Raw genomic sequence first — 22,641 nt, forward strand, 5'->3', positions numbered from 1 at the left:
ATTTAAATACTTAATTACCGTGTTACTCTCTTATTGGAGGATTGTATATATTTTAATATTTAAACCATAAAATACATTATAATAAATTTTATTTATTATGTCATTAAATTAGCAGATTAATTTTAGATTGAATTTATCATATTATATTATATTGTATATATATTATTGGATGGACGAAAGGTCGAAGGGTCGAATGAATCTAAAAGCAGACAATAAACATATTATTAATTGTAATTGAACCAGTTTAGTTATAAACTATAATTAAGGCACAATTGGGTCTCGTCTGAAATCCAAAAAGCAAGCCCATAACAGTTGAGGCTCGTCCCAAAGTTATAAATACCAGAGGAGATCCAGCGAATCTTTTCCTCTTAACTCATCGACCTATTGTACTCAGACTAACTTGAGCGTCGGAGCACCCTAGAAGCCGGGAGAACGAGAAGACAAATACAGAAGAAATCATTATAAGAGAAATCCAACCTTTTAAGAAGAGTATAATACAAATTTTTAAGATCAGTGTCCCCTAGTAATTCCTTAAACTTTTATAGGTTGATGAAAATATTATTCGACTTAAGTATTATTGTCTCGAATAAAATATGTATAGAAAAAAAAAATACTATTAACATACAAAATTCTTAATTAACAATATACGATTAACTATTATTTTGTAATTTATTTTTGTTGGGTAGAAGAGATTAAGAAGTTTCCAAGCATTAATATATCTCATTAACATATTTTTGTATTATGTTTGGGGGAAAACGCACTAAATGTGTCTTGGTAGGTGCACATACCAAACAAATGTTCCTCTACTCTACTGCACTTAAAGTAAACTCATACTATATAATATTATTTAGTTCATAACAATAGAAACATTGCATAATAAAGAAAAATATATATATTACTATATTAAATAATAATAACACTAAAAAAATATTAAATAATAACTCATTTTAAAGATTAAAAATAATTAATACATTAATTAACTTAAATATTATTTTATAAACTAAAATTATTAATATATAGAATACATTTTATTATTAATAAAATAATTATAAATTAATTTTAGAATTATATATAATATTAGTTACTAAAATTTTAACTATTAACTACTTTAAATTTTTAAAATTTAAAATAATTAATAGTTAAAATTTTACTAACTAATATTATATGTTAATTTTTTAAAAAATATAATAATAAAAACTACTTTAAATATCAATATTTTTTTTTATAAAATAATATTTAATTTAACTAAATATTTGTATTTTTATAATTAATTGTTATTTAGAATTTTTTTTAGTTAAAGTAATTTACTATAAATATTTGAAATCACATAAGTAAAAAACGTTATTGAGAATATTAAATAAGGTTCTTTATATTTAAGTTGCAAACACCTATTAGATAGCACTATTGTAAATGTATAATATTAAAGAGTCTTTCTAAACTCTTTTTTTCTTACGATCTACAAATTACTTTATTTTTATTTTCAGCACATGCAAGTTCTTTTCCACACCCAACCAAAAGTTTGACAATATATCATTATCAAAGAAAACAAACTTTATGAGGAAAACTAGCCACTGCAGGTTGACCAGGGAATAATGAGTTCAAAAAAATAGGAATTGTATAATGAAAATCAAGCTAATATTACAGAATTTTTAGATGATTTTATTTTTTAAATAAATGTTAAGAAGTTATGATTTTGTTATTTGTTTGAAAAAACATTTGTTAAAATAGAATAATCCCTTAACTAAATGAGTTTCATTGATTTTGTCTTTGAATCTGGTTCACTCAGAAAACCTTTGGATCTTTACTCAGTTGACAGTTAAAAGCAAAGAACTTTTTATGCCCTCGTGTCTTCTTTGACTGTTTTTTGAGAAAATGGAAGAAAATGAAAGGAAAGAGAAGATTGAAGAGGAGGCAGCAGCATGTCAAGTATGAACAAGAATAGTTGAAAGAGTAACATGCACACGATAAGAATATAGTATTACAAAACTAGGTAAAATCTACTTAATAGGAAGCTTCGTCACCAAATAAAATAACTGACCAATATCTAAACTTTGTCAACATTCACACATGCAACTCTGCTTGATCAATACTTAATGAGTTTAGAATTTAGGGTTTAAAGTTTAAATTTAATTTGATATTATAAAACTAATCCATAAGATGTGAATTGCAACTCTTTATATATTTTGAAATATTACATTCCTCACACTCAGATCTAATAACTCGTGTGTGAGATTATATATAACAGGTGATCTGATAGTGGGCGGTCTATGTCTAACAAACTCTCAAACCCCTCATACTTAGACCTATCAACTCGTACATGAGACTATATATAATAGGTGGTTTGAATGACCTAAGTCCAACAAACTCTCACACCCCTCACACTTGGACCTGTCAACTCGTGTGTGAGACTATATATAATGGTTTTTTGACCATGATGGGGTTATTTTTTTTTTGTTTTTACCAAAATGGGTCTGTTTAAAAAAAATTACAAATTTAGGCAAGTCGTGCCAATTCGGCACGACTTCATATGTAGAAATCGTTCCAATTAGGCACAACTTCTACCATGTCATAATGAAGTCGTGCCAACTTGGCACGACTTTTGCCCTGTCATACTGAAGTCGTGTCAACTTGGCACGACTTCTGCCACGTCATTTTTTTATTTATTTTATTGTTTATATATTGGATAGTAAGTTATGTAATGTTAAAAATTAATTTGATACACAATTTTCTAAGAGTGTTAGTTTTAAGGAACAAAAAATTGGATAATCGTGTATGGATCATGTTTGACGGTAATGTAATACAATAACTTGATTATTTGATTAATTAAAAAATGAAGAAAATTGTTATTGAATTTGGAAATAAATAGATAAATGAAAAATTATTATATTTGGAAAATAAATAGAGAATTATTGTTGTGAATTTGCAAAATAAATAGTTTGAGAAGTAATGATTTTACAGAACACGTAATGATGAGAAAAAATTAATTTGTAACATTACATAACTTACTACCCAATGTATAAACAATAAAATTAAAAATAAAATAAATTATGACGTGGCAGAAGTCGTGTCAACTTGGCACGACTTCAATATGACAGGGCAGAAGTCGTGCCAAGTTGGCACGGCTTCAGTATGATAGGGCAAAAGTCGTACCAAGTTGGCACAACTTTAGTATGACATGGCAGAAGTCATGCCTAATTGGGACGACTTCTGCATATGAAGTCGTCCCAATTAGGCACGACTTGCCTAAATTTGTAATTTTTTTTAAACGGACCCCATTTTGGTAAAAACAAAAAAAAAAAAACCCCATCATGGTCAAAAAACCATATATAATAGGTGGTCTGATAGCGAGTGACCTAAGTCCAATAAACTATCGTTAAAATAAACTATGAATGACATCTAAATGATTCTGATACCATATTAAAAAGTGAATTTTTAAGTTTAACTAAATCTTATAAAACTGACTTAAAAAATATGTTATTATCTCTATTATAGTATAGGTAAAATCTTCAAACATTAACAAATAAAATTCAATCATCCCAGTTGAAAAAAAGAATGGTAAAATTAGAAGGTGCATGAACCAATGCCCTAACTTTTGACCTCCCAACATTAATGGGACCCGATGCATAGTATAATTACATGCTAAAGTGACATAAAACTTCTTAAGTTGTTCAAAGGGTCGTTTTCATATGCAGTAGATTCCATTGTTTTCAATGATATAAGCAAAAGAAAGAAAACAAAAACAAAAATATGCACTGAATATGTTAGTGCCTAAAGATATTGATTATGCTTTCACGTTTTGCTATTTCAAAAAGGGATTTATGGAGTTATCCGTTCTTTAAAGTATATGTTTTGTTTAAGTATTAAGAGAAAAATTTAGTTGTAGTAGTCAAGATCATACAATATGCTAAGATACGAAAAATTATTTTATTCTATTTTAATTAGTTGTTTAATCAACACATATACTTACTTTATCTTATTATCTTTCTTGTCATGTTGGGTCAGTATAATATTCCCTCTAGGATTTGCTTAAAAAACTATTCCAGCTAACGATCTTATATATCATTTATATAATATATATCATTTAACTTTCTCCTCTAACCATATAATGTCTTTACACTAAAATGTATAAAATAAAGAATAATTCTTAAAAAATACAAGATATAAATGAGTTAAAATAGTAATATATTGTATTTTATTTTTCTGTATTTTCAAGAAAGTCAAAAGATATTTATAAGTTCAAAAAAAGTCAGTTCTTCTTCTTACCAAAAATGAACTCGAAAAATACAACTGGATGACTGCATAATCAAATTTAGTGTGTTCTTACTGACTTAAGTATTAGAGAGTTTGTTACAGGTGGACATATCTCTCACAGAGACCGACTAAAAGCCGTCCTCACTTTTCGGATTCACTTTTGGTAACAACAGTTCTTATTAAAATATTTTTCATTTATTAAAAATTGTTTTTTCTTGTTTTTTTTTTAAGTTTTGTTGTTTGGTGTTTGGACATTGTTTTCTTAGTTAAAATGATGTCTATTTAGACCTCTATTTAGGCTTTTGAGACAAAATGAAGTATTTTTGTTTCTTTGTCTTTTCACTTTAACCTACCATACTACTGTAGTTTGAAAGAGGGTGAAACCTAATAAAATATAGGTCAATTGTCTATTAAGAGTTGGTAGGAATATTATAAGCAAGACATAAGCAAATACAATTTTTATGCTCTCTTTTAAAATGTGTTATTTTCAAACTATTATTTTATATTTGGATTATATTTGGGATTTTTTGAATTGGATAACCCAATTATGCAATAACCATTATATATTAAATTGAATTTTCTTCACGTTGATTAAGATAATTTCAATCTTAGTAATTGTTTTTTAGTAATTGTTTTTTTTTACAACTCAGCTTGTCACAAAGATAGGATTAGTTGTTTAGACGTTATGTCGTGTTCTGGCTTTGCTGTGTATGACGCTTGGGTTTGGTACTTCAACCTGTTGCCAAAAACTTTTAACTGTATTTGGTGGGTTTTTGTATCTTGTCTGAATTTTTATCTTTGATCTGTAGTGCGATGTCTGTCGGCTTCCTAGTTGGCAGGGTATTAGGAAACTTGGTGTCGGGGTTTTGTATAAGGGTTGAGACACCCCTGAAGTGTCTTATTTAATTTTATTTATTCTTTGCTGATAAAAAAAAAAGATAATTTCAATCTCCTATAAGTTAGATGATGGGTTATGTATGTTGAACCCAATATTCAACTTGACCAAAATCATCATAGAAAATATTTATTGTTTCACAATTTAGTTATTTATTATTTTCCATTTTTTTAGTTTTGATACTTATTTTATAACTAATTTTTTTTTGCTTAGTTTGACATACATTATATATAGTGTGAAAGATCTTTTGTGTAAATTTCAGATGAATTTTAAAATTTATTTACAAGAAAAAATCGATACACTCATCATTTCTTAGCCATCTTCGTATGAGGCCGCTGCATCAGCTATTTCTAAGGGCTCCCTTTATCGTTCTAGGGCCATTTCTTCCTGCACCTTCATGCTTTCTTCCTGCACCTCCATTAAAAACATGCACCTGCATAAAAAAACATGAAATGACAATTATATTTTTTAATTTTTATATTTCGAATTTTAGAGTACAGGATGTATTTTTTGGATTTGAAAAATATATTATAAACTCTAAAATTTAAAATACAATTTTACATTTCAAACTCTACCATTCATAATTGGATTCAAAAATACATTTGTATTTGAAATTTTATTATTTGTAATATATTTTTTCTGAACTGTAAAATTTAGAATATAATTTTTTATTTGAAATTCTAAAGTTGGAATGTATTTTTCTAAACTTTAGAATTCGATTAGGAAGGTGCATTGGCATGATCGGATGACTCGGTGAGTCGACCAGAATCCCGAACCATCTGACCATTCGACCATGATAAGAAAGTCATGTGACGACACGTTACCGATCGACCCATGACGACGAGCCATGGGTTGACCAAGTTAGCAGGGCTAACCCATAATTAAGAGTTGTTTGGCGCAACCCTAAATACGAACCAACCTCATAATACGGCCTACCAACGAAATTAATGTAATATAAATAAACACAAAATCGAAGAACCAGATACGTCATTATTTACAGTACTCTGACAATCGAGTGCTGACACCCTGACTGACTTGATCGTTGGAGTGTCTTTTGCAGGTACCATCCCAAACTGTGTTGCCAAACGACTGAAAGGAGGAGCAAGACAATTGTTCTCTAGGCCCAACACCCGTTCGAGAACAGAAGATATTTTTTATCTTATAAAATATATTTTAAACTCTAGAATTTAAAATATAATTTTGTATTTTAATTCTATAATTTAAAAATTTTACGGATTATAAAATTCAAAAATGAGAAAAAAATAATCTGCCCCTTTTGTTGAAGGGTATTTTTGGAAAATAAAGAATTGTAGAGGTGCAGGAAGAAACTATGTAGGTGGGGGAAGAACTTGTCTTGTTGTAGTCAGTGTGGGCTCGTAATAGATATTAAGCCCGGCCCATCTCTACATAGTAAGAAGAGTAATCAATTAATACCAATTTTAACATTGTGCCACATTTCAAGGGGATTGTGACTTAGCACGATTTGCAAAGGACATTTATCTAAAATACTATTTTGTACTGAAAATAAATAAATAGTATTTGACTTAGTACAATAGTAGTATTTTGTTTCCAAAGATAAAAACAGATAATGTAATATTATATATTGTAGATGTACCCAAAATCCAATGAGTTAGTCTGTCCAATATTTAATATGCATTAAATAACAATACTTCATTAATAATAATAAGTACATGAACTTTAAGTTGTATGAATCATTGTCATATGAGTGCAAAATATTTAACTAATGCACCAACTTATCGAATATCCTTTAATATGTTTTTAATTATTATTAAATGTACATCTATTTAAAATTTGAATATGATAGAAAATAAATTTTTAATCCTAATTTTGTTTTTCAAATGGATTAGTACTAAGATAATTATTATCTATATTTCCATCGATCACCTTCTTTCTTTCACTTTGTAAAATAAATCTTCTTTCACAAGTCTTTACTTTCTCGCTGGCTCTCAGTTTGGATGATATCTGTAAAAGATACTTTGACGTTTAAGTAAGATTTTGGTGTTCGGTATTCAATGCAATTAATACGTGATGATGATGTATTTTTTTGAAACTCGTAACTATTTATATGATTATCATGAACTCATTATTATTGGATCAAATTATTATTGATAATGGTTAAAAACATATTACATAATGTTTAATCACTTTTTTAGGTTTGTTAAATCTCTGTTGAACTTAATGAATTTGGTCACATTGTGTGGTACCGATGGATACAAATTTATATAAAATTGATTTTGATTTAGAATTATTTTAATTGATGTAAGTTTCTTTCTTCTATGGAATTTGGAACCATGGCCATCAATTTATCAGAGGGGTTTCATGGATGATGATTTTATTATTCAGAATAGAAAAGGTATATTTGCAAAATAAGGCAAATTACTTGTCTACGAAGAGTTGTTTTATAATTTAAAATATTGTGCATAACTTTTGTGTATCATCAAAAGTTTTGATTCTAATTTTGCACTAATCAAACTAGTGTTAATACCACTGGTTAATCAATAATTTTAAAAGTGGAAAGGATAAGATTAATTTAAAACTATATTCATAAAATATTTATTAAGAACATAAAAAAGACGAAATTACAATCAAACACATATCTAGTTAATATTTTAAAAATGATTTCTGCACCTAATAAATAATTAATTTGACAACTTAATCCTTAAACTACTTCATGATTTTTTTAATTATATTACCAACTCTAAATGTTGTTGGACCTTTAATCCAACGTTAGTCTTATATATACACCAGTAATTGTATATTTGTGTAATTAGTTATGTTCAAGGGAAAACCTAATAAAAAGTGGTGTAACAAAATTTAAGTAATTTGAATTTTAAAGGGTACGAGACTAAAATAATTATATTTTTGTGATATGATAAAATTTTGATAATTTCAGCTTTAATTTTTAACTAATATGATTATCTGTTTATATTTTCAGTTTTGTTTTTAACCAAGAAACTAACAGGATCTACTATTTTTTTATGGTTAAAATTGCTATATCTTTTATTGTTTCATCACTCCTATTTAATTTGTTTAGATGCGATAAAATAAAATATTATGTTAGTTGGTATACATTACAAAATATTAGAGTATTTTGCATATTATAAATATTAGTGTTTTTTTTATATAAAACTAAAACTAAAAAAAAAAGAATTCGACCCTAATAATATAAAATATAAAAATCTTATCTTATCTTATCTTACACTTCCAACTTTTTATGCAGTAATTGTTTTTGTGTTGGTGATAAATGGAACATGATTTGCCAACATTTTGTAAATTGAAGAAAAGTAATGGTGTTTTGGTCAAATGCTCCACCATTTATTCACCAAATGAATCAAATTAATGCGCCACCATAGAATTTGCAACCTTCATTTCCCAAACAAATCCATTTTAGCCGTCTTTTGACCCATCATCAACACCTACCATTCAAATGCTTCAACCCTAAATTCAACTAACCACTCTCAAAATCTTTTCAAATACTACCTTCTAGATTGCACCTAAACAACATCAAATTAATAACAATAATAATAACAATACTCACAATCTAAATTTAAATTACACTAATAAAAAAACAACTAACTTTTACAATTTTAATTTATTTCGTCAAATTCAAGTAGTCGAACAGTCTATATATTCTTTCCTCTTTCAATTCACTAATGCATTTTCTAATAACAAAATAACAACTTTCAAAACAGATAATACTTCGAATTTATTTTGTTACGTCCAATTCAAGTAGTCGAATGTATATATTCTTTACTCTTTCAATTCACTAATGCATTTTCTAATAACAAAATAACAACCTTTAAAGCAGATAATACCTCGAATTTATTTTGGTACGTCTAATTCAAGTAGTCAAACAGTTTATATATTCTTTATTCTTTCAATTCACTAATGCATTTTCTAATAACAAAATAACAACCTTCAAAAGAGCAGTGATTGACTTTAATGATGTTATCTTTCAAAATTAAGGTTAGAACATGATGATTTTTTATATAATATGTTTACCTTAATAACTTAATAATATTTTGATATATATTTTTTTCAAAATAATATAATTATGTTTCTTTTATTTTGAACATGGAGAATAATCTCTTTTAAATTTTGTTTTCACATTCTTTTATTAAGCTTTAGAACTATCTTTTAGAATTATCTATCAAGTTATGTTTAATTTTTAAAAAGGCAAAAGTTATAAAAACAAAATAAATAAAAAAATATTGAAAACGTCAAAAGAGTGGAATGGGTTTTAACATAATATTATAGAATTTAATAATTTTAATCACATAGTTGAAAAAGAATAATAGTTTTATTAGATGAATTATTTTAGCATTTAAATAATTATACAAATGATTTTTCTTGGAAAGGAAAAAGGCAAGGACTAGAAGGCAAGTGAAGAAGAAATCAAACTTGTGCGCACTCCTTTGGCGTTGTTCACAGTTCAACTCTTATTCCGAGTTTTCCTCTTCTTAAGAAAAATAGCGTTCTTCTCTCTCTATCTCTCTCTTTCTCTCTCTCTCTCTCTGAATTTGTATTTGGATCCGAAACCACCAACGACGTCGTTGCACCACCTCTTCCTTCTAACGTGTAGCCTTCGATTCCTGAATCATTCCCTATCGCCGGCCACGTCGATTCAATTCCAATGGCCACGGAACAGTTGATGTCCAGTGGCGGCCCTCGCTATGTGCAGATGAAATCGTCGCCACCGCCGTCTCCGCCGGCTGCGGCTGCCGAGGAGATGTCATCGGTTCCGTCGTTCCGGCACAGCGGCGCCGAGGCCAATCGGATTTTCGAGGAATTGCCGAGAGCCTCCATCGTCTCCGTGTCTCGCCCCGACGCCAGCGATATCAGCCCCATGCAACTCTCTTACACCATTCAGGTTCAGTACAGACAGGTAACGTGCCATCTTCTCTCATACTCACTCTGTGTTCGTGATTTTGTGGAATTCAATTCTTAATAAAAAGAAAATCTCTGATCGCAAGCACTGCAGTCAATTGTGTGAAGCTAAAGCGAGCGAAATCCACGCGAATTGGATCCTTTATTTGAATCCGATTGCTTCTTCATACGCCGTGTTTGTACGTCTGCGTATATATGTACGTGCGTATGCATTTGGCAAGTTTGTCGTAGGGTTTAATTTGAACCAGAAATTCGTGATGCAATGGTTCTGCAGCTTGTTTCTATTTTCATAACACTGCAACTTAGTTAGCTTTGGACTTTTCCTATTAATTTTACTTTCTCCGAATAACACTTTAAGCTTTTGAGCATTTACTTTTGGTGTTCACCAGCTTTGGAGTTGTTTGCACTTGAAGTGTGTATAAGAAAGACAAAAAAAAAATAAACAATGGTGGTGTGAGCAATAGTTTTATACCTGTATTGGCCTTGTTTGAGGGGGAGCCATAGACTTGGCAGTAAAGTTGCGCTTTGGTGACCAGTTGGTCATGGATTCGTATCCGGAAATAGTCTCCTTGTATATGCAAGGGTAAGACTGCGTGCAATGACTATCGTATAGAACTTTGCATAGCGCAGAACCTTCTGGCACTGGGGTATGTTAGTTTAAAATGTTGGCCTGGTGTATGTGGCGGTTGCCGGAGATTTTTTGGACGGAAGAGAAACATTGATTGTTGAATATTTATTTCTTTCAGTCTTCCTTCCTACTGGAGGATACTTATATATCTCATTTGCATTTCAGTTCAAGTGGGAGCTAATGAAGAAAGCTCATCAAGTATTTATTTTGCATTTCGCCTTAAAGAAACGTGCCTTCATTGAGGAAATCCATGAGAAGCAGGAACAGGTGTGAGCAGTGTTATTTATATTTCTTCAGTGATGTACACAAAATGGCTACAGTACTTTATTGTATTATTTGTCGATATCATTTGTGTCTAGCTAAGTTTGGATTTTGATGTAATGTTAAACATTATATTAAAGGTTAAAGAATGGCTTCAAAATCTAGGAATTGGAGAACACAATGCTATGGAGCAAGATGACGATGACGGTGATGACGAAACAATCCCCTTGCATACTGATGAAACTCATGAAAGTGCTAAGGACAGGTGATCTCCATCGTGCAACTTCTGTGGAGCACTCTATAATTGCAACATGTTGCTCTGTGATCATAATATTCTATTCGTTGGTTTCTTATGCAGAGATGTTCCATCTAGTGCTGCACTACCAATTATTCGACCAGCCTTGGGAAGACAACAGTCTATTGCAGAGAGGGCAAAGAGAGCAATGCAAGGGTATCTGAATCACTTTTTGGGAAATATCAGTATTGTGAATTCTCCCGAGGTATGCTTTGTGCATGAGCTTTTGAAAATTTATGTTTGTCATGTTATGGAACACAGTCGTTATTCATTGTCATTTTGTGTCAGACATTTATTACAGTTTGATGTTATGGGTAGGGTTATTTGTTAACTAAACCTAGAACTTGACATGTTTCATCGCTGTGGCAATGGAATGACTGAATTTTGAATAGTAGTATCATTGAAACGCAACCAGATGCATGATTATCCTACTATTGTGGGGGTGGCAAGGGTCAGATACTCAGATGTACACATCCATACCCCCTCATTAACTGAAGGGCTTCCATGAGTAAATTAGATCACACGCTAGTAACTTTACTGTTGCACCAAAACTTACTATGGGATATTAGTTTTATTGATAAATATTAATCATCCAAGTTTGTCAACACACTGCACCTTTGATTGTGAAATCCTGGCATCTGATTACTAGATTTGGCAGGGAAGGCTGACATCATGAATCTATTTATAGTAAGGCTGACATGGTTCTTCTGGTTCTAGTCTGGAAATAGCCTCTCCACTCTAAGGGTTAAATTCCTAGACCCCACTATGGTGGGAGAGCTTGTGCTCTTGACTGCCTATTGGTTCTGTGAGGCTTAAATTTAAACAAGTTATTGCCATGTTTTTTGGCAACCATATTTAGTAAATGTTATGTGATATGGACCTTGGAACTAGTAAAACATTTTATTTTCAGTTGAAGTCGATGCCTATTTAAGTTAATTTTTAGCTGTTTTATTGGATTTTTTATCTTCCCCATTTGATTTGTTGTTGAAACTGTGGTTTTTATGATCACTAAATGCTGTTTTTACTATAAGAAGTTTTATGCTCTAGGTTTGCAGGTTTTTGGAGGTATCAAAGTTATCTTTTTCACCTGAATATGGCCCTAAGCTAAAGGAAGAATATGTGATGGTGAAACACCTGCCCAAAATCCAGAAGGATGAGGATTCCAGAAAGTGCTGTTTGTCTGACTGTTTCAGTTGCTGTAATGACAACTGGCAAAAGGTAAAGAATCCTGCTTTTGGATATGCTTTACTTCTCTTCTTATTTAAATATTTTTTTGGTAACTTTTGTTATATTTGGTTAATTTTTACATTATTACTTCCCTGTATTTGTATGTACAGGTATGGGCTGTACTGAAACCTGGATTTTTGGCATTGCTGGCAGATCCTTTTGATACACAGCCTCTGGACATAATTGTTTTTGATGTACTGCCTGCATCGGATGGTAATGGGGATGGTCGTTTATCACTGGCAAGTGAAGTGAAAGAACGGAATCCATTACGTCATTCATTCAAGGTGAGACTGGTGCTCTTTTGTATCCTTAGTTGCTTCAAAGTCTTGTTGTGCTTAGATTAGATCTAATTCAATTCATAGCTCTTTCTGTTTATTTTATATCATATATTTAGTAAATCCCCAATTTGGTCTTTCAAATAGTTTCAGAACATCAAGTTGATTCTCTAATGATGATGGTTGGTCACCGATGTTGAATCCCAGTAAGCTAGTAACTTTGAGAATTTGAAAGCTTTCTTATGAGAACCAAATTGATGTTCCAAAATTCTTTTATGGACCAAATTGAGGTTTATTCTTATGTAATTACTAGCAATTAGCTGACGAGTGGTTGTTATCAGATGTATGGTGATACTATACAAAGGAATATACCTTTTCAAACTTCTAACACCAAACTAAATATTATAGGTGGCTTGTGGAATCCGCAGTATCAGAATTAGAGTGAAAAGTAGAAGTAAAGTTAAAGATTGGGTTGCTGCAATTAATGATGCCGGACTCAGACCTCCTGAAGGCTGGTGTCATCCTCACCGTTATGGTTCATTTGCTCCTCCAAGAGGCTTAATTGAAGATGGAAGTCAAGCCCAGTGGTTTATTGATGGGCGAGCAGCATTTGAGGCCATTGCTTCTTCAATTGAAGCTGCAAAATCAGAGGTTTGTTTTTCTAGTGCCTTAAAATTCAAGCCCACTTTTGTGACATATGAACATACACACCTATAGATAGGTAGAAAGGTAGGGACTGAGAGGGAGAGAGAGATTAATGGTTGTTTTCAAGATTTTGCTCAATTATTGAGAGATTCATGCAGATATTTATCTGTGGGTGGTGGCTGTGCCCAGAACTGTATCTACGGCGACCTTTTCACACTCATGCTTCATCAAGGCTTGATAGTTTGTTGGAAGGAAAAGCTAAGCAAGGAGTTCAGGTAACAATTTATATGGACTCTTGCACAATGCTTTGCCTTTTTAGGAGACTTTTTTTTTTTGTTTATTTTTTCTGGGTTGTTAAACTTGTAAGAGATAAGTACAATACAATCACTCCAAGGAATTTAGTATGATGGCTTTCAGTCATCTTATCTGCATTTGTTTTCCATGTAAGAATGTTTTATCTTTCATTGGAGGACTACTTGTTCTCTGTTGCTGTTCCTGAATTTGTTTTTCACTGCAAAGTGTCTGTGTCCAATTTGGGGCCTTGCCCATATTTGACCTGTCTTGAACCCTTGGTTTGGCTGAAGCAAACGGATATGGACCCGTAAATATGCTTGTGTGGCATAAGGGTTTGAATTTGATTAACTGCTCCTTGTAATCTTCACTGATAAAAGTGAATAATATTGTGTTCATCTTTCGACTTTGGCCTATTTCACTGTAGGTAGAACAAAGTTAAATCTATGGTCTATTTTTCCTCTCCAAAGTTTCTGTATGGGCATCTTGTTTCAACATTTTTTTGTCTTATTTCTAAATTTTGTCATTACATAGTGCATGAATCATGGACTTTAAGAAAGCAGTCAAAAACCATTTAAGCAATGTATTAAAACCTGTCAAATAATTTTCTGTGACACAGTGTCCATGCTTCTGCTTTGTCTTGTATGCGAGCCAAAATCCATGCATTTTATGTAATTAGGGAGGGAGGGATGATTGTTTGTTATCTTTGAATTGCCTTGCATAGTACTAGGATATTTCTGAAAATGACTCAATTTTTTTTTGTTATTGATCTCCCCTCTCTTGGTAGAACAAGTAGGTTCAAAATTTGCTTTATTGTTTGTTGTTCTATGAATGGTACTGGCTGAAGGTACATACTGCATAGTTTTTTATAGATGTTTTTGATAGAGAGAAGTGGATCAATTGATTTTATAACTTAATAGCTGATCAGTACAGTCTATACTATGATCAAGTAGTTACGAAGGTACTCATCTATGTTGTATGCCACCTGGGCGATGCATGTCCCAATTCCTTTATTTCCATGGAAGTGTTGAGATTTACATGAATTATTTTTAATGCAGATTTACATTCTTCTCTACAAAGAGGTGGCTCTTGCTTTGAAAATCAACAGTGTTTATAGCAAGAAAAAGCTTCTTAGCATTCATGAGAATGTGAGGGTATTACGCTATCCTGACCACTTTTCTACTGGTGTTTACCTGTGGTATGGAATTACCGAAAACTTGGTGTTTAGTCTATATGGTCTTATAACGAACTTATATTTTTTTTCCAAGAAAACATCAATTATACTGCACTTTTTTGGTTTCTTATTTGTTTGTGATTATTACATACAGGTCACACCATGAAAAACTTGTCATTATTGATAACCATATTTGCTTTATCGGAGGACTGGATTTATGCTTTGGTCGTTATGACACATCTGAGCATAAAGTGGGAGATTTCCCTCCTCTAATCTGGCCGGGAAAAGACTATTATAACCCAAGGTAAGTTTTGTGAATGGAGTGTATAACCACAAAGGCGCATTGTAAGATTTTGTTTAGCATGTTGTGGAATTGTAAGAAGCTTCTTTTATTCTACGGAAAACACTTTAATTATTTGAAAAATATTTAGATAAATAATGGAAGTGTTTATATGCAGCAGTAGTATCTCAAGATCTGTTATAGAGTAGTAAGAAAATGATGCTTATATTATGCACAGTTTGGTCCAAAGGAGGAGAGGGGAGGGTCCCTTTTTTGTGTTACATGGGGTGTGGAGGGAAAATAAAATCATATGTCAATATAGTCAAGAAAGTTCAAAACCTATATCAATCATTTCCCCTTCTCTACATATTCTTCCTATATTGGAAGGGAGACACAAATGGGAGAGAGGGCTTTTGGCCCCTAATTTCTCCTCTCCTCTTCAACCCGGCACTGCTAAAGAGCAAACACAGAAACTGGGAAAAAAAGGCATTTTTGAACTAAATTGTTTCTTTCCAATCATTTTTTATATAGAAATGGTTTTAGAAAGTAATTCTGAAAAATACAAATTCTTAAGATTTCAGTTTGGCACTAGATCTCAGGGTTATACTTGGTGGGATAATGTTCCTAGCTTTATTTGTCTTGAGCTTTTTAGGGATAGATTTGTTTTACTGTTTTATAGGGTTAGGGATTAGTGGGTCAGGCTTTGTTCCCCTCATTTTTTGTATGTTCTTCTTTCTTTATGTTATTTTGAGGTACTAGATATGATTGATGTTGCACTTGGAATGTGTTACGATATGTCGTTCATTTTTAATTGATCATAGACTAGCTGTCTCCTGTTGAATGCAAGTCATATTTTATTTTCAATTTTGACAGAGAATCTGAACCAAATTCATGGGAAGATACAATGAAAGATGAATTAGACCGTGAAAAATTTCCTCGTATGCCTTGGCATGATGTTCATTGTGCCCTTTGGGGACCACCGTGTCGTGACAATGCTAGGCACTTTGTTCAGCGATGGAATTATGCAAAGGTTAGTCATATTTTACAATTCCATGCCTTTAAGCATTCCAGTCCTATTCCTATATTCCCAATAGGGAATAATATTTCTTTTTGTTCACATCAGAGGAGCAAAGCTCCATATGAGGAAGCTATACCCTTACTTATGCCTCAGCATCATATGGTTATTCCACATTACTTGGGAAGAAGCCGAGAGATACAGATTGAAAGTGGGAACATAGACAATCCAAGAGTAATTAAAAGAGAAGATTCTTTTTCCTCATCTTCCCAAGACCAAGATATTCCTCTACTTTTGCCCCAGGAGTCCGATGGGTTGGATGCTCATGAAGAAGACCAAAAGTTGAATGGCGTAGTCTCCTCTTCACATTACCTGGACAAGCCAAGAAAGATCAGCAGTGGTCTTCCCTTTTCATTCCGCAAGGCCAAAGTTGTAGCACTTGGTTCAGATACACCAATGAAGGGCTTTGTAGATGATCTAGATTCTGAGCATGATCGTGAGAAAATGCCTCTAGATAGAGTGGCTCATTCTGATTTGCAAAATACAGATCCAGAATGGTGGGAGACGCAAGAACGAGGTGACCAGGAAGGTTTTCCTGAGGAATCAGGACAAGTTGGTCCTCTTGCTTCCTGTCGTTGCCAAGTGCGTTGTTCTCATGACCTTCTTAATATAACTGTGATATATAGACTTGTACAATTTTGTCTGACATATACCTTTGACATGCTATCTCATCAAATGGTTAAAATGCAATGAATGTTGTTGTTGCTACCTATTATTTATTGAGAAGAGACAGATATTTTTAACTCTGGGCTTTTTGATCCACTTTTCACAACAAAGAGTAAAATATCTGGCTGGAATTATTAAATTTCATAGGCATGTATTAAACACTGTTTTATTCCTTTTGCTCGTCTTCTCACTTTTATCCTCTTAATTTTTCAACAATTGTTGGATTTTCTCTCAATAAACCTTTTTATTGGTAGGTTATTAGGAGCGTGAGTCAATGGTCTGCTGGAACAAGTCAGACCGAAGAGAGCATCCACAGTGCGTATTGTTCTCTTATTGAGAAAGCTGAATACTTCATCTACATTGAGGTATCAAATAAACTTCCTCGTTTTATATTAGCATATATTAGAATGAAAGAAAATAATTTCCTTTTATTCTAATATATTCTAATAAATATGTAGTGTGATAGGTTTTATGGATTATTGAAATAGCTCTGTTGAAGCAATATTATATATTCTGCTCCTCTCCTTTTTTTCAAATTTAAAGGGGTAGTACTTGTAATATTTTATTACATCCTTAATCTGTTCTGGACCTTTCTCTGACTGTTGTATTTCATCCTTGGGAACATATTCCAGAATCAGTTTTTTATCTCAGGTCTTTCCGGGGATGAGATGATACGGAATCGTGTGTTAGAAGCTTTGTATCGACGAATTATGCGAGCTTACAATGACAAAAAAACTTTCAGGGTTATAATTGTCATACCACTGCTGCCTGGCTTCCAGGTTCCTATTAATTTTATTTTTGTTTTTATTTAAACACTGTAAATATTGCTTTTTCATAAATGTTAGACTGACTTTTCAGTTATCTAGGGGGGTCTTGATGATAGTGGTGCAGCATCTGTAAGAGCCATAATGCATTGGCAGTATCGAACCATTTGCAGGGGGCAGAACTCTATCTTGCATAATCTTTATGAACTTCTTGGTCCTAAGATACACGACTACATCTCCTTTTATGGCCTAAGGTCTTATGGTAGACTTAACGGGGGCTCTGTGGCAACCAGCCAGGTATTCTTATACATCTATGGGTATATACAGAGTTAGTTACAGTCAGCTTAATGGTTTACACTTTTTTGTAGGTGTATGTTCACAGTAAAATCATGATTATTGATGATTGTATAACTTTGATTGGGTCTGCTAATATTAATGACAGGAGCTTACTTGGCTCCAGAGATTCTGAGGTACTGTTTCATGCCCTTTCACTTTATATGCTGCACATGTTTGACTAGGGGTTTAAATTAACTTGTACTAAGTTCTGTCTCTCATTTCATGCACCCTTATTGAAATAATTTACATCCATGCTAAATTTCATTATAGAAGCAAGTTAGTTGTAATTGTTGAATTTGGAGGGGAAGAGAAGTATAGAAATAAATGTTTAAGAGAGAATTGAGAATGAGAATACTTTATTATTCAAGAGAATGTGCATGTGTACATAAATTATACATAGCATTCATATCTGTAGACTCTTGGTAGACTTAGTGGAGATTATTTCCTTGACTCGGATTAATTGACTGGAACTGCCTAATTACTAATTCCCACGAACACTAAGTGCATTATCATGATACATTAATGTATCGTTTGATTCTTAATGCAACTAATATTTAGTTAGCTTGTCTTGTGTATACATTTTATTGGAAAATATGGTTGTAGACTGCAAATCTAATTCTAGGCCTAGATAAACTTTGAATTTCCTTCTTCATATCATTAGTTTGACATAAATGTGTTTGTTATAATTACAGAAATGAGAATCATATCTTTATAATTATAGATATCGTGATCATATCTTTATAATCAGAAATATCAAGATCATACTTGTATTATTGTAGGATCATATCTTTATTAGAAGATATAAAATTTCCTCTATTTATTTTATTGATTTCTTTTTGTCAATATAAATAAAACCACCCACGTTGTCACAAAAATACACGACTTCAGTCCAATGTTGCTCTTTATTTTTATAGTTTAACGGTGTTAAGAAATTGAGGAAACTCCTTAAAGTAAAATATGTAACTAATGAAAGAATAATATCAACTGCAGGTCTGTTTTATTGCAAACGCCCTTTTAGTCACCTTTAAAATCGTGTATTGAATAAATAAATTTGTCTGCTAACCATGTACTGTTTTCATATTCTTATTTTTGGCTAATTTATATGTTAATGCTTAATTACTGAACCCCTTTCTGTTCCTTTAATCGTCTCATATGGATTTCAGATTGCTGTAGTTATAGAAGACAGGGAGTTGATTGGTTCTTATATGGATGGAAAGCCTTGGAAAGCTGGAAAGTTTTCCTCGACCCTTCGATTGTCATTATGGTCTGAGCACTTGGGTCTCCCTACAGGAGAGGTTGTTAATTTTACATTCTTAGTAAGTAGTTGTTTCATGTGCCTGATTTGTAACGATTATTTTAATATCTTTTCCTCAGGACAATCAAATAATGGACCCAGTTGTTGAATCTACTTACAAGGATATTTGGATGGCAACAGCAAAGGTAGTAAGAAAAATAGAATGCTAATATTCGATGCTAATTTCACGGCTTTTTATTTTCTTATAAACTTATTACTGTTATGTGGACATTTTCATGCATAATTTTATTCTTCTAAAAGTATTTTTTTGCATAAGGTGGCCTCTGCTTTTTTAATTATATCATTGTTCTTCCTGTTAGTTAACATGGTCAGTTCTGAAAAAAGGTTTTGCCAAAATATCTAACATGGTTAGTTCTTAAAGCCAGTTTAACTCTAATCTCCGTGTGGGGGATAAAGGACAAGACTGGATATGACTCCTGTGATCTGCCAAAAAAGACACAGGTCTATAGTATGTGCTTGAACTTCATGGCATGAAAATTTTGCACTTACCCTTTGACTCTCCCAGAGTCCTTTTAGAGTGCAATGCTTGCTTTGGGAGTATGACATTGTTGTCGGAACTCAAACCCCTTAGGGAAGTTATTTAGGTTGCATTACTATTTAGCTGTAAAGATATTTATGATTGTATATTTTCGGTTTTACATGGTTAGCCTCGTAACCATTTCGAACACAACAGACAAAAAAAAAAAAACACACTTGTTTTCTAGGTGATTTGAGTACCTCATGTAGATCTTGTGATGATTCTGAATATAGCCTAATAAGAAATAAGCTCAATAAGAAAACTGATAATTATCCCTGGATACGTTTTGCAGACAAATACTACAATTTACCAGGATGTCTTTTCTTGCGTACCTAATGATCTGATACACACCAGGTATGTTTGTAATAATTTTGCCCATTGTACATCTTTGGATGGAACTTCTCCTTTGTCTGTCCCTAACATTTATTTTAATCCTATTGTTTTTGCAGGCATGCCTTCAGACAAAGTGTGCTTTTTTGGAAAGAAAAAATTGGTCACACGACCATTGATTTAGGAATAGCCCCAGAAAAATTGGAATCCTATCATGATGGAGGAATCAAGAACACCGAACCCTTGGAGAGATTAGCATCAGTAAAGGGTCACCTAGTCTCTTTTCCCTTGGAGTTTATGTGTCAGGAAAGTCTGAGACCTGCCTTTAATGAAAGCGAATACTATGCTACTCAAGTTTTCCATTGAGTACATGTCTCCCAGTACATAACACATCTTGGGTTTTCTTTTTCAATTTTTATAGGGGGTTTATAATTGAATACTTGTAGAATTCTTTTTATTACAATTCTGCAAGTGAGAAAAAGAAAAGGGGGTTGGGAGACACGGTATAATCACGATATTCTTGTAAAGAATGTATCTGTAACTGTTCACTGTAAAAAAAATAAATATCAATTTAATTTTTATAAAAAATCAGTTCAATAATATACTCAGATATTTACTTTTACAATTTTTTTTCCCTTTCGTTCTTGTTTTTACCCACCATAATGTACACTACAAACTGACACCGATTCAGCAAACTTCCTAAATATCATCTTTGTAAGGATTTGCTATATTTCTCTGCCATTACTGGTTTCTTTGTCCCCTATTGTTGAATTAGCCTTTATCTGTCTTAAAAAATAATCAATTTTTTTTTATCTACGATGATAAACATTATTTAATGTAAGTATGTGCTGTAAATTAAATTAGGCTTTCTCAACTTAACCTTTAGCTCTGATACTTAAATAGAGTTTTAGGAAATGTTGAATTATGTTATTCAAGGTACACATGGTTTCAAATAGCGTATCCCTGGAAACACTGGTTCTTCTGTGTAACACGTCCATTAACAAATTCTGCTATAATATTTTATTCCATTCTAGCTTCATTATGCAGCAATCTTTTTCTCTTTTTGTTTTATGTAGAGATATTATATAGCCATCATGCATTTCTGGCTTACTCCCAAACCAATCCAAGCCATGACTCTGTACTTGTTAGTTAACCAAGTCTATCATGGCTAATAAAATAATCTCACCACCACTCTCCCCTTGTTTGACCTTCAAGTTCAGGGACTCTGTTTAACAACTGTCCCATAGGCTTCTGTTTGGTACACCATTGAGGATGTGCTGTCAAAAACTATATGTAGATTCTCCTATTCTGCTTTAGGAGTTATTAATCACATAATAAATTATTAATATATTTTCTTTATTTTATAGGTACTGTTTATATTTGTTGTCCGTTGCTTCTTATTGTCAAGGTCGACGTCTTTTAAGACCATTAAGTCTACTTTTATTTGAACTGAGCTCTGTTGTCTATTGGGCCTGAATTAAGTGGTTTGAAAATGTTTTAAGCGACCGAATCAAGGCCCAATTACATACATTTAATTTCATTTTTTTGATAGTAAGTATCTATACACAAAACTGCCTTGGAGCCAAAAGTGGCGCCCAAGTCAAGGATGCTCCAGATGGTGACATGCGTACAGCTGGATACGAGCCACGTGTCCAGATGTTTCTAACGAACTGAGGTACACACACGTTTAGATTACTTCTTACGCTTGCGAGAACTTGAGTACGCGGAGAGAGAATTTTGCACGGTTCCTTAGAGTTCTTGAGTTTTCTCTTAGTATTTGGTGGTTCAGTCGCTGACTTGGGCGTCGGAGCGTGATCGGCCGCAGCGGCGCCGTTCTGTCTTTTGCAGGTTCTTGAGGTGAATCACGGTGAAGGACGGAGGCTAAGACGGCGCAGAAGCCGATCCAGGTTTGACGAGGCAAGGTTCTTGCGTCCCGGTCAATTAATAGTTGAAGAAGCTATTGGTCCCATACCAATTTGCATGTTTAATTTACTAAGCTAGCATGTAGTACAAGTTAATGAAATTATAATTATAAAATATATATTTTATATAGATGTAAATAGACTATTAAGGAAATAATAATTATCAAATTATATACCATTATTGTACGATATTGTACCCAATTATATGCAATTAATTTAATAATATCCCTACGTATACGGTTGGGGTAGGGTTTAAAGGTTTGGGGTTTGGATTTATAAAATTGGGTTACTTCTTTCACATACCATTTTTTATCATTTTCTTATATGGTATCAGAGCACCAATTGGTGCTCTGACAGCCTTTCGGACCTTAAATCAATATATAGAGAAGTAAAAAAAAAAACAGGCAACAGATATCAAGATCATCAGCGGAAGCAGAATAATGCGCGATGACCAATACTTGTTTGGAGATAGTTTAGTTGCGATATCTGTTGCAGGATTTAAAGGTGCCATGTAACTTGCCAACTTTTTTTTTTGACAATCAAGCGGCATTACATATAGCAGCAAACCCAGTATTTCATGAACGCA

At 32.4% G+C, this 22,641-nt stretch overlaps 1 protein-coding gene across 4 annotated transcripts; it reads left to right on the forward strand.

Annotated features, from left to right (window-relative positions):
• Nucleotides 1-9,519: 9,519 nt before the first annotated feature.
• On the forward strand, nt 9,520-20,735 carry PLDP1 (phospholipase D P1). Of its 4 annotated transcripts, none has more exons than XM_068624980.2 (20): nt 9,520-10,052; nt 10,848-10,949; nt 11,109-11,208; nt 11,302-11,443; nt 12,286-12,456; nt 12,576-12,749; nt 13,149-13,391; nt 13,544-13,660; nt 14,735-14,874; nt 15,005-15,154; nt 16,004-16,160; nt 16,254-16,787; nt 17,126-17,236; nt 17,504-17,650; nt 17,738-17,932; nt 18,004-18,105; nt 19,135-19,266; nt 19,346-19,411; nt 20,096-20,157; nt 20,253-20,735. In XM_068624980.2, the coding sequence occupies exons 3-20, from the start codon at nt 11,129-11,131 to the stop codon at nt 20,497-20,499; spliced, it is 2,970 nt and encodes a 989-aa protein (XP_068481081.1). In that variant the 5' UTR covers nt 9,520-10,052; nt 10,848-10,949; nt 11,109-11,128; the 3' UTR covers nt 20,500-20,735. The 4 variants fall into 4 exon arrangements, 3 of the variants coding, with proteins under 3 accessions (XP_068481081.1, XP_068481079.1, XP_090151706.1); XM_068624978.2 differs by having other exon boundaries at nt 9,525-10,052; nt 11,084-11,208; XR_016515725.1 differs by having other exon boundaries at nt 9,571-10,052; nt 11,084-11,208; nt 17,730-17,932.
• Nucleotides 20,736-22,641: the final 1,906 nt, after the last annotated feature.

The sequence above is a fragment of the Phaseolus vulgaris genome, chromosome 9 (genome assembly GCF_051622355.1).
Source record: "Phaseolus vulgaris cultivar YP4 chromosome 9, ASM5162235v1, whole genome shotgun sequence".
In the NCBI taxonomy this organism is placed as follows: domain Eukaryota; kingdom Viridiplantae; phylum Streptophyta; class Magnoliopsida; order Fabales; family Fabaceae; genus Phaseolus; species Phaseolus vulgaris.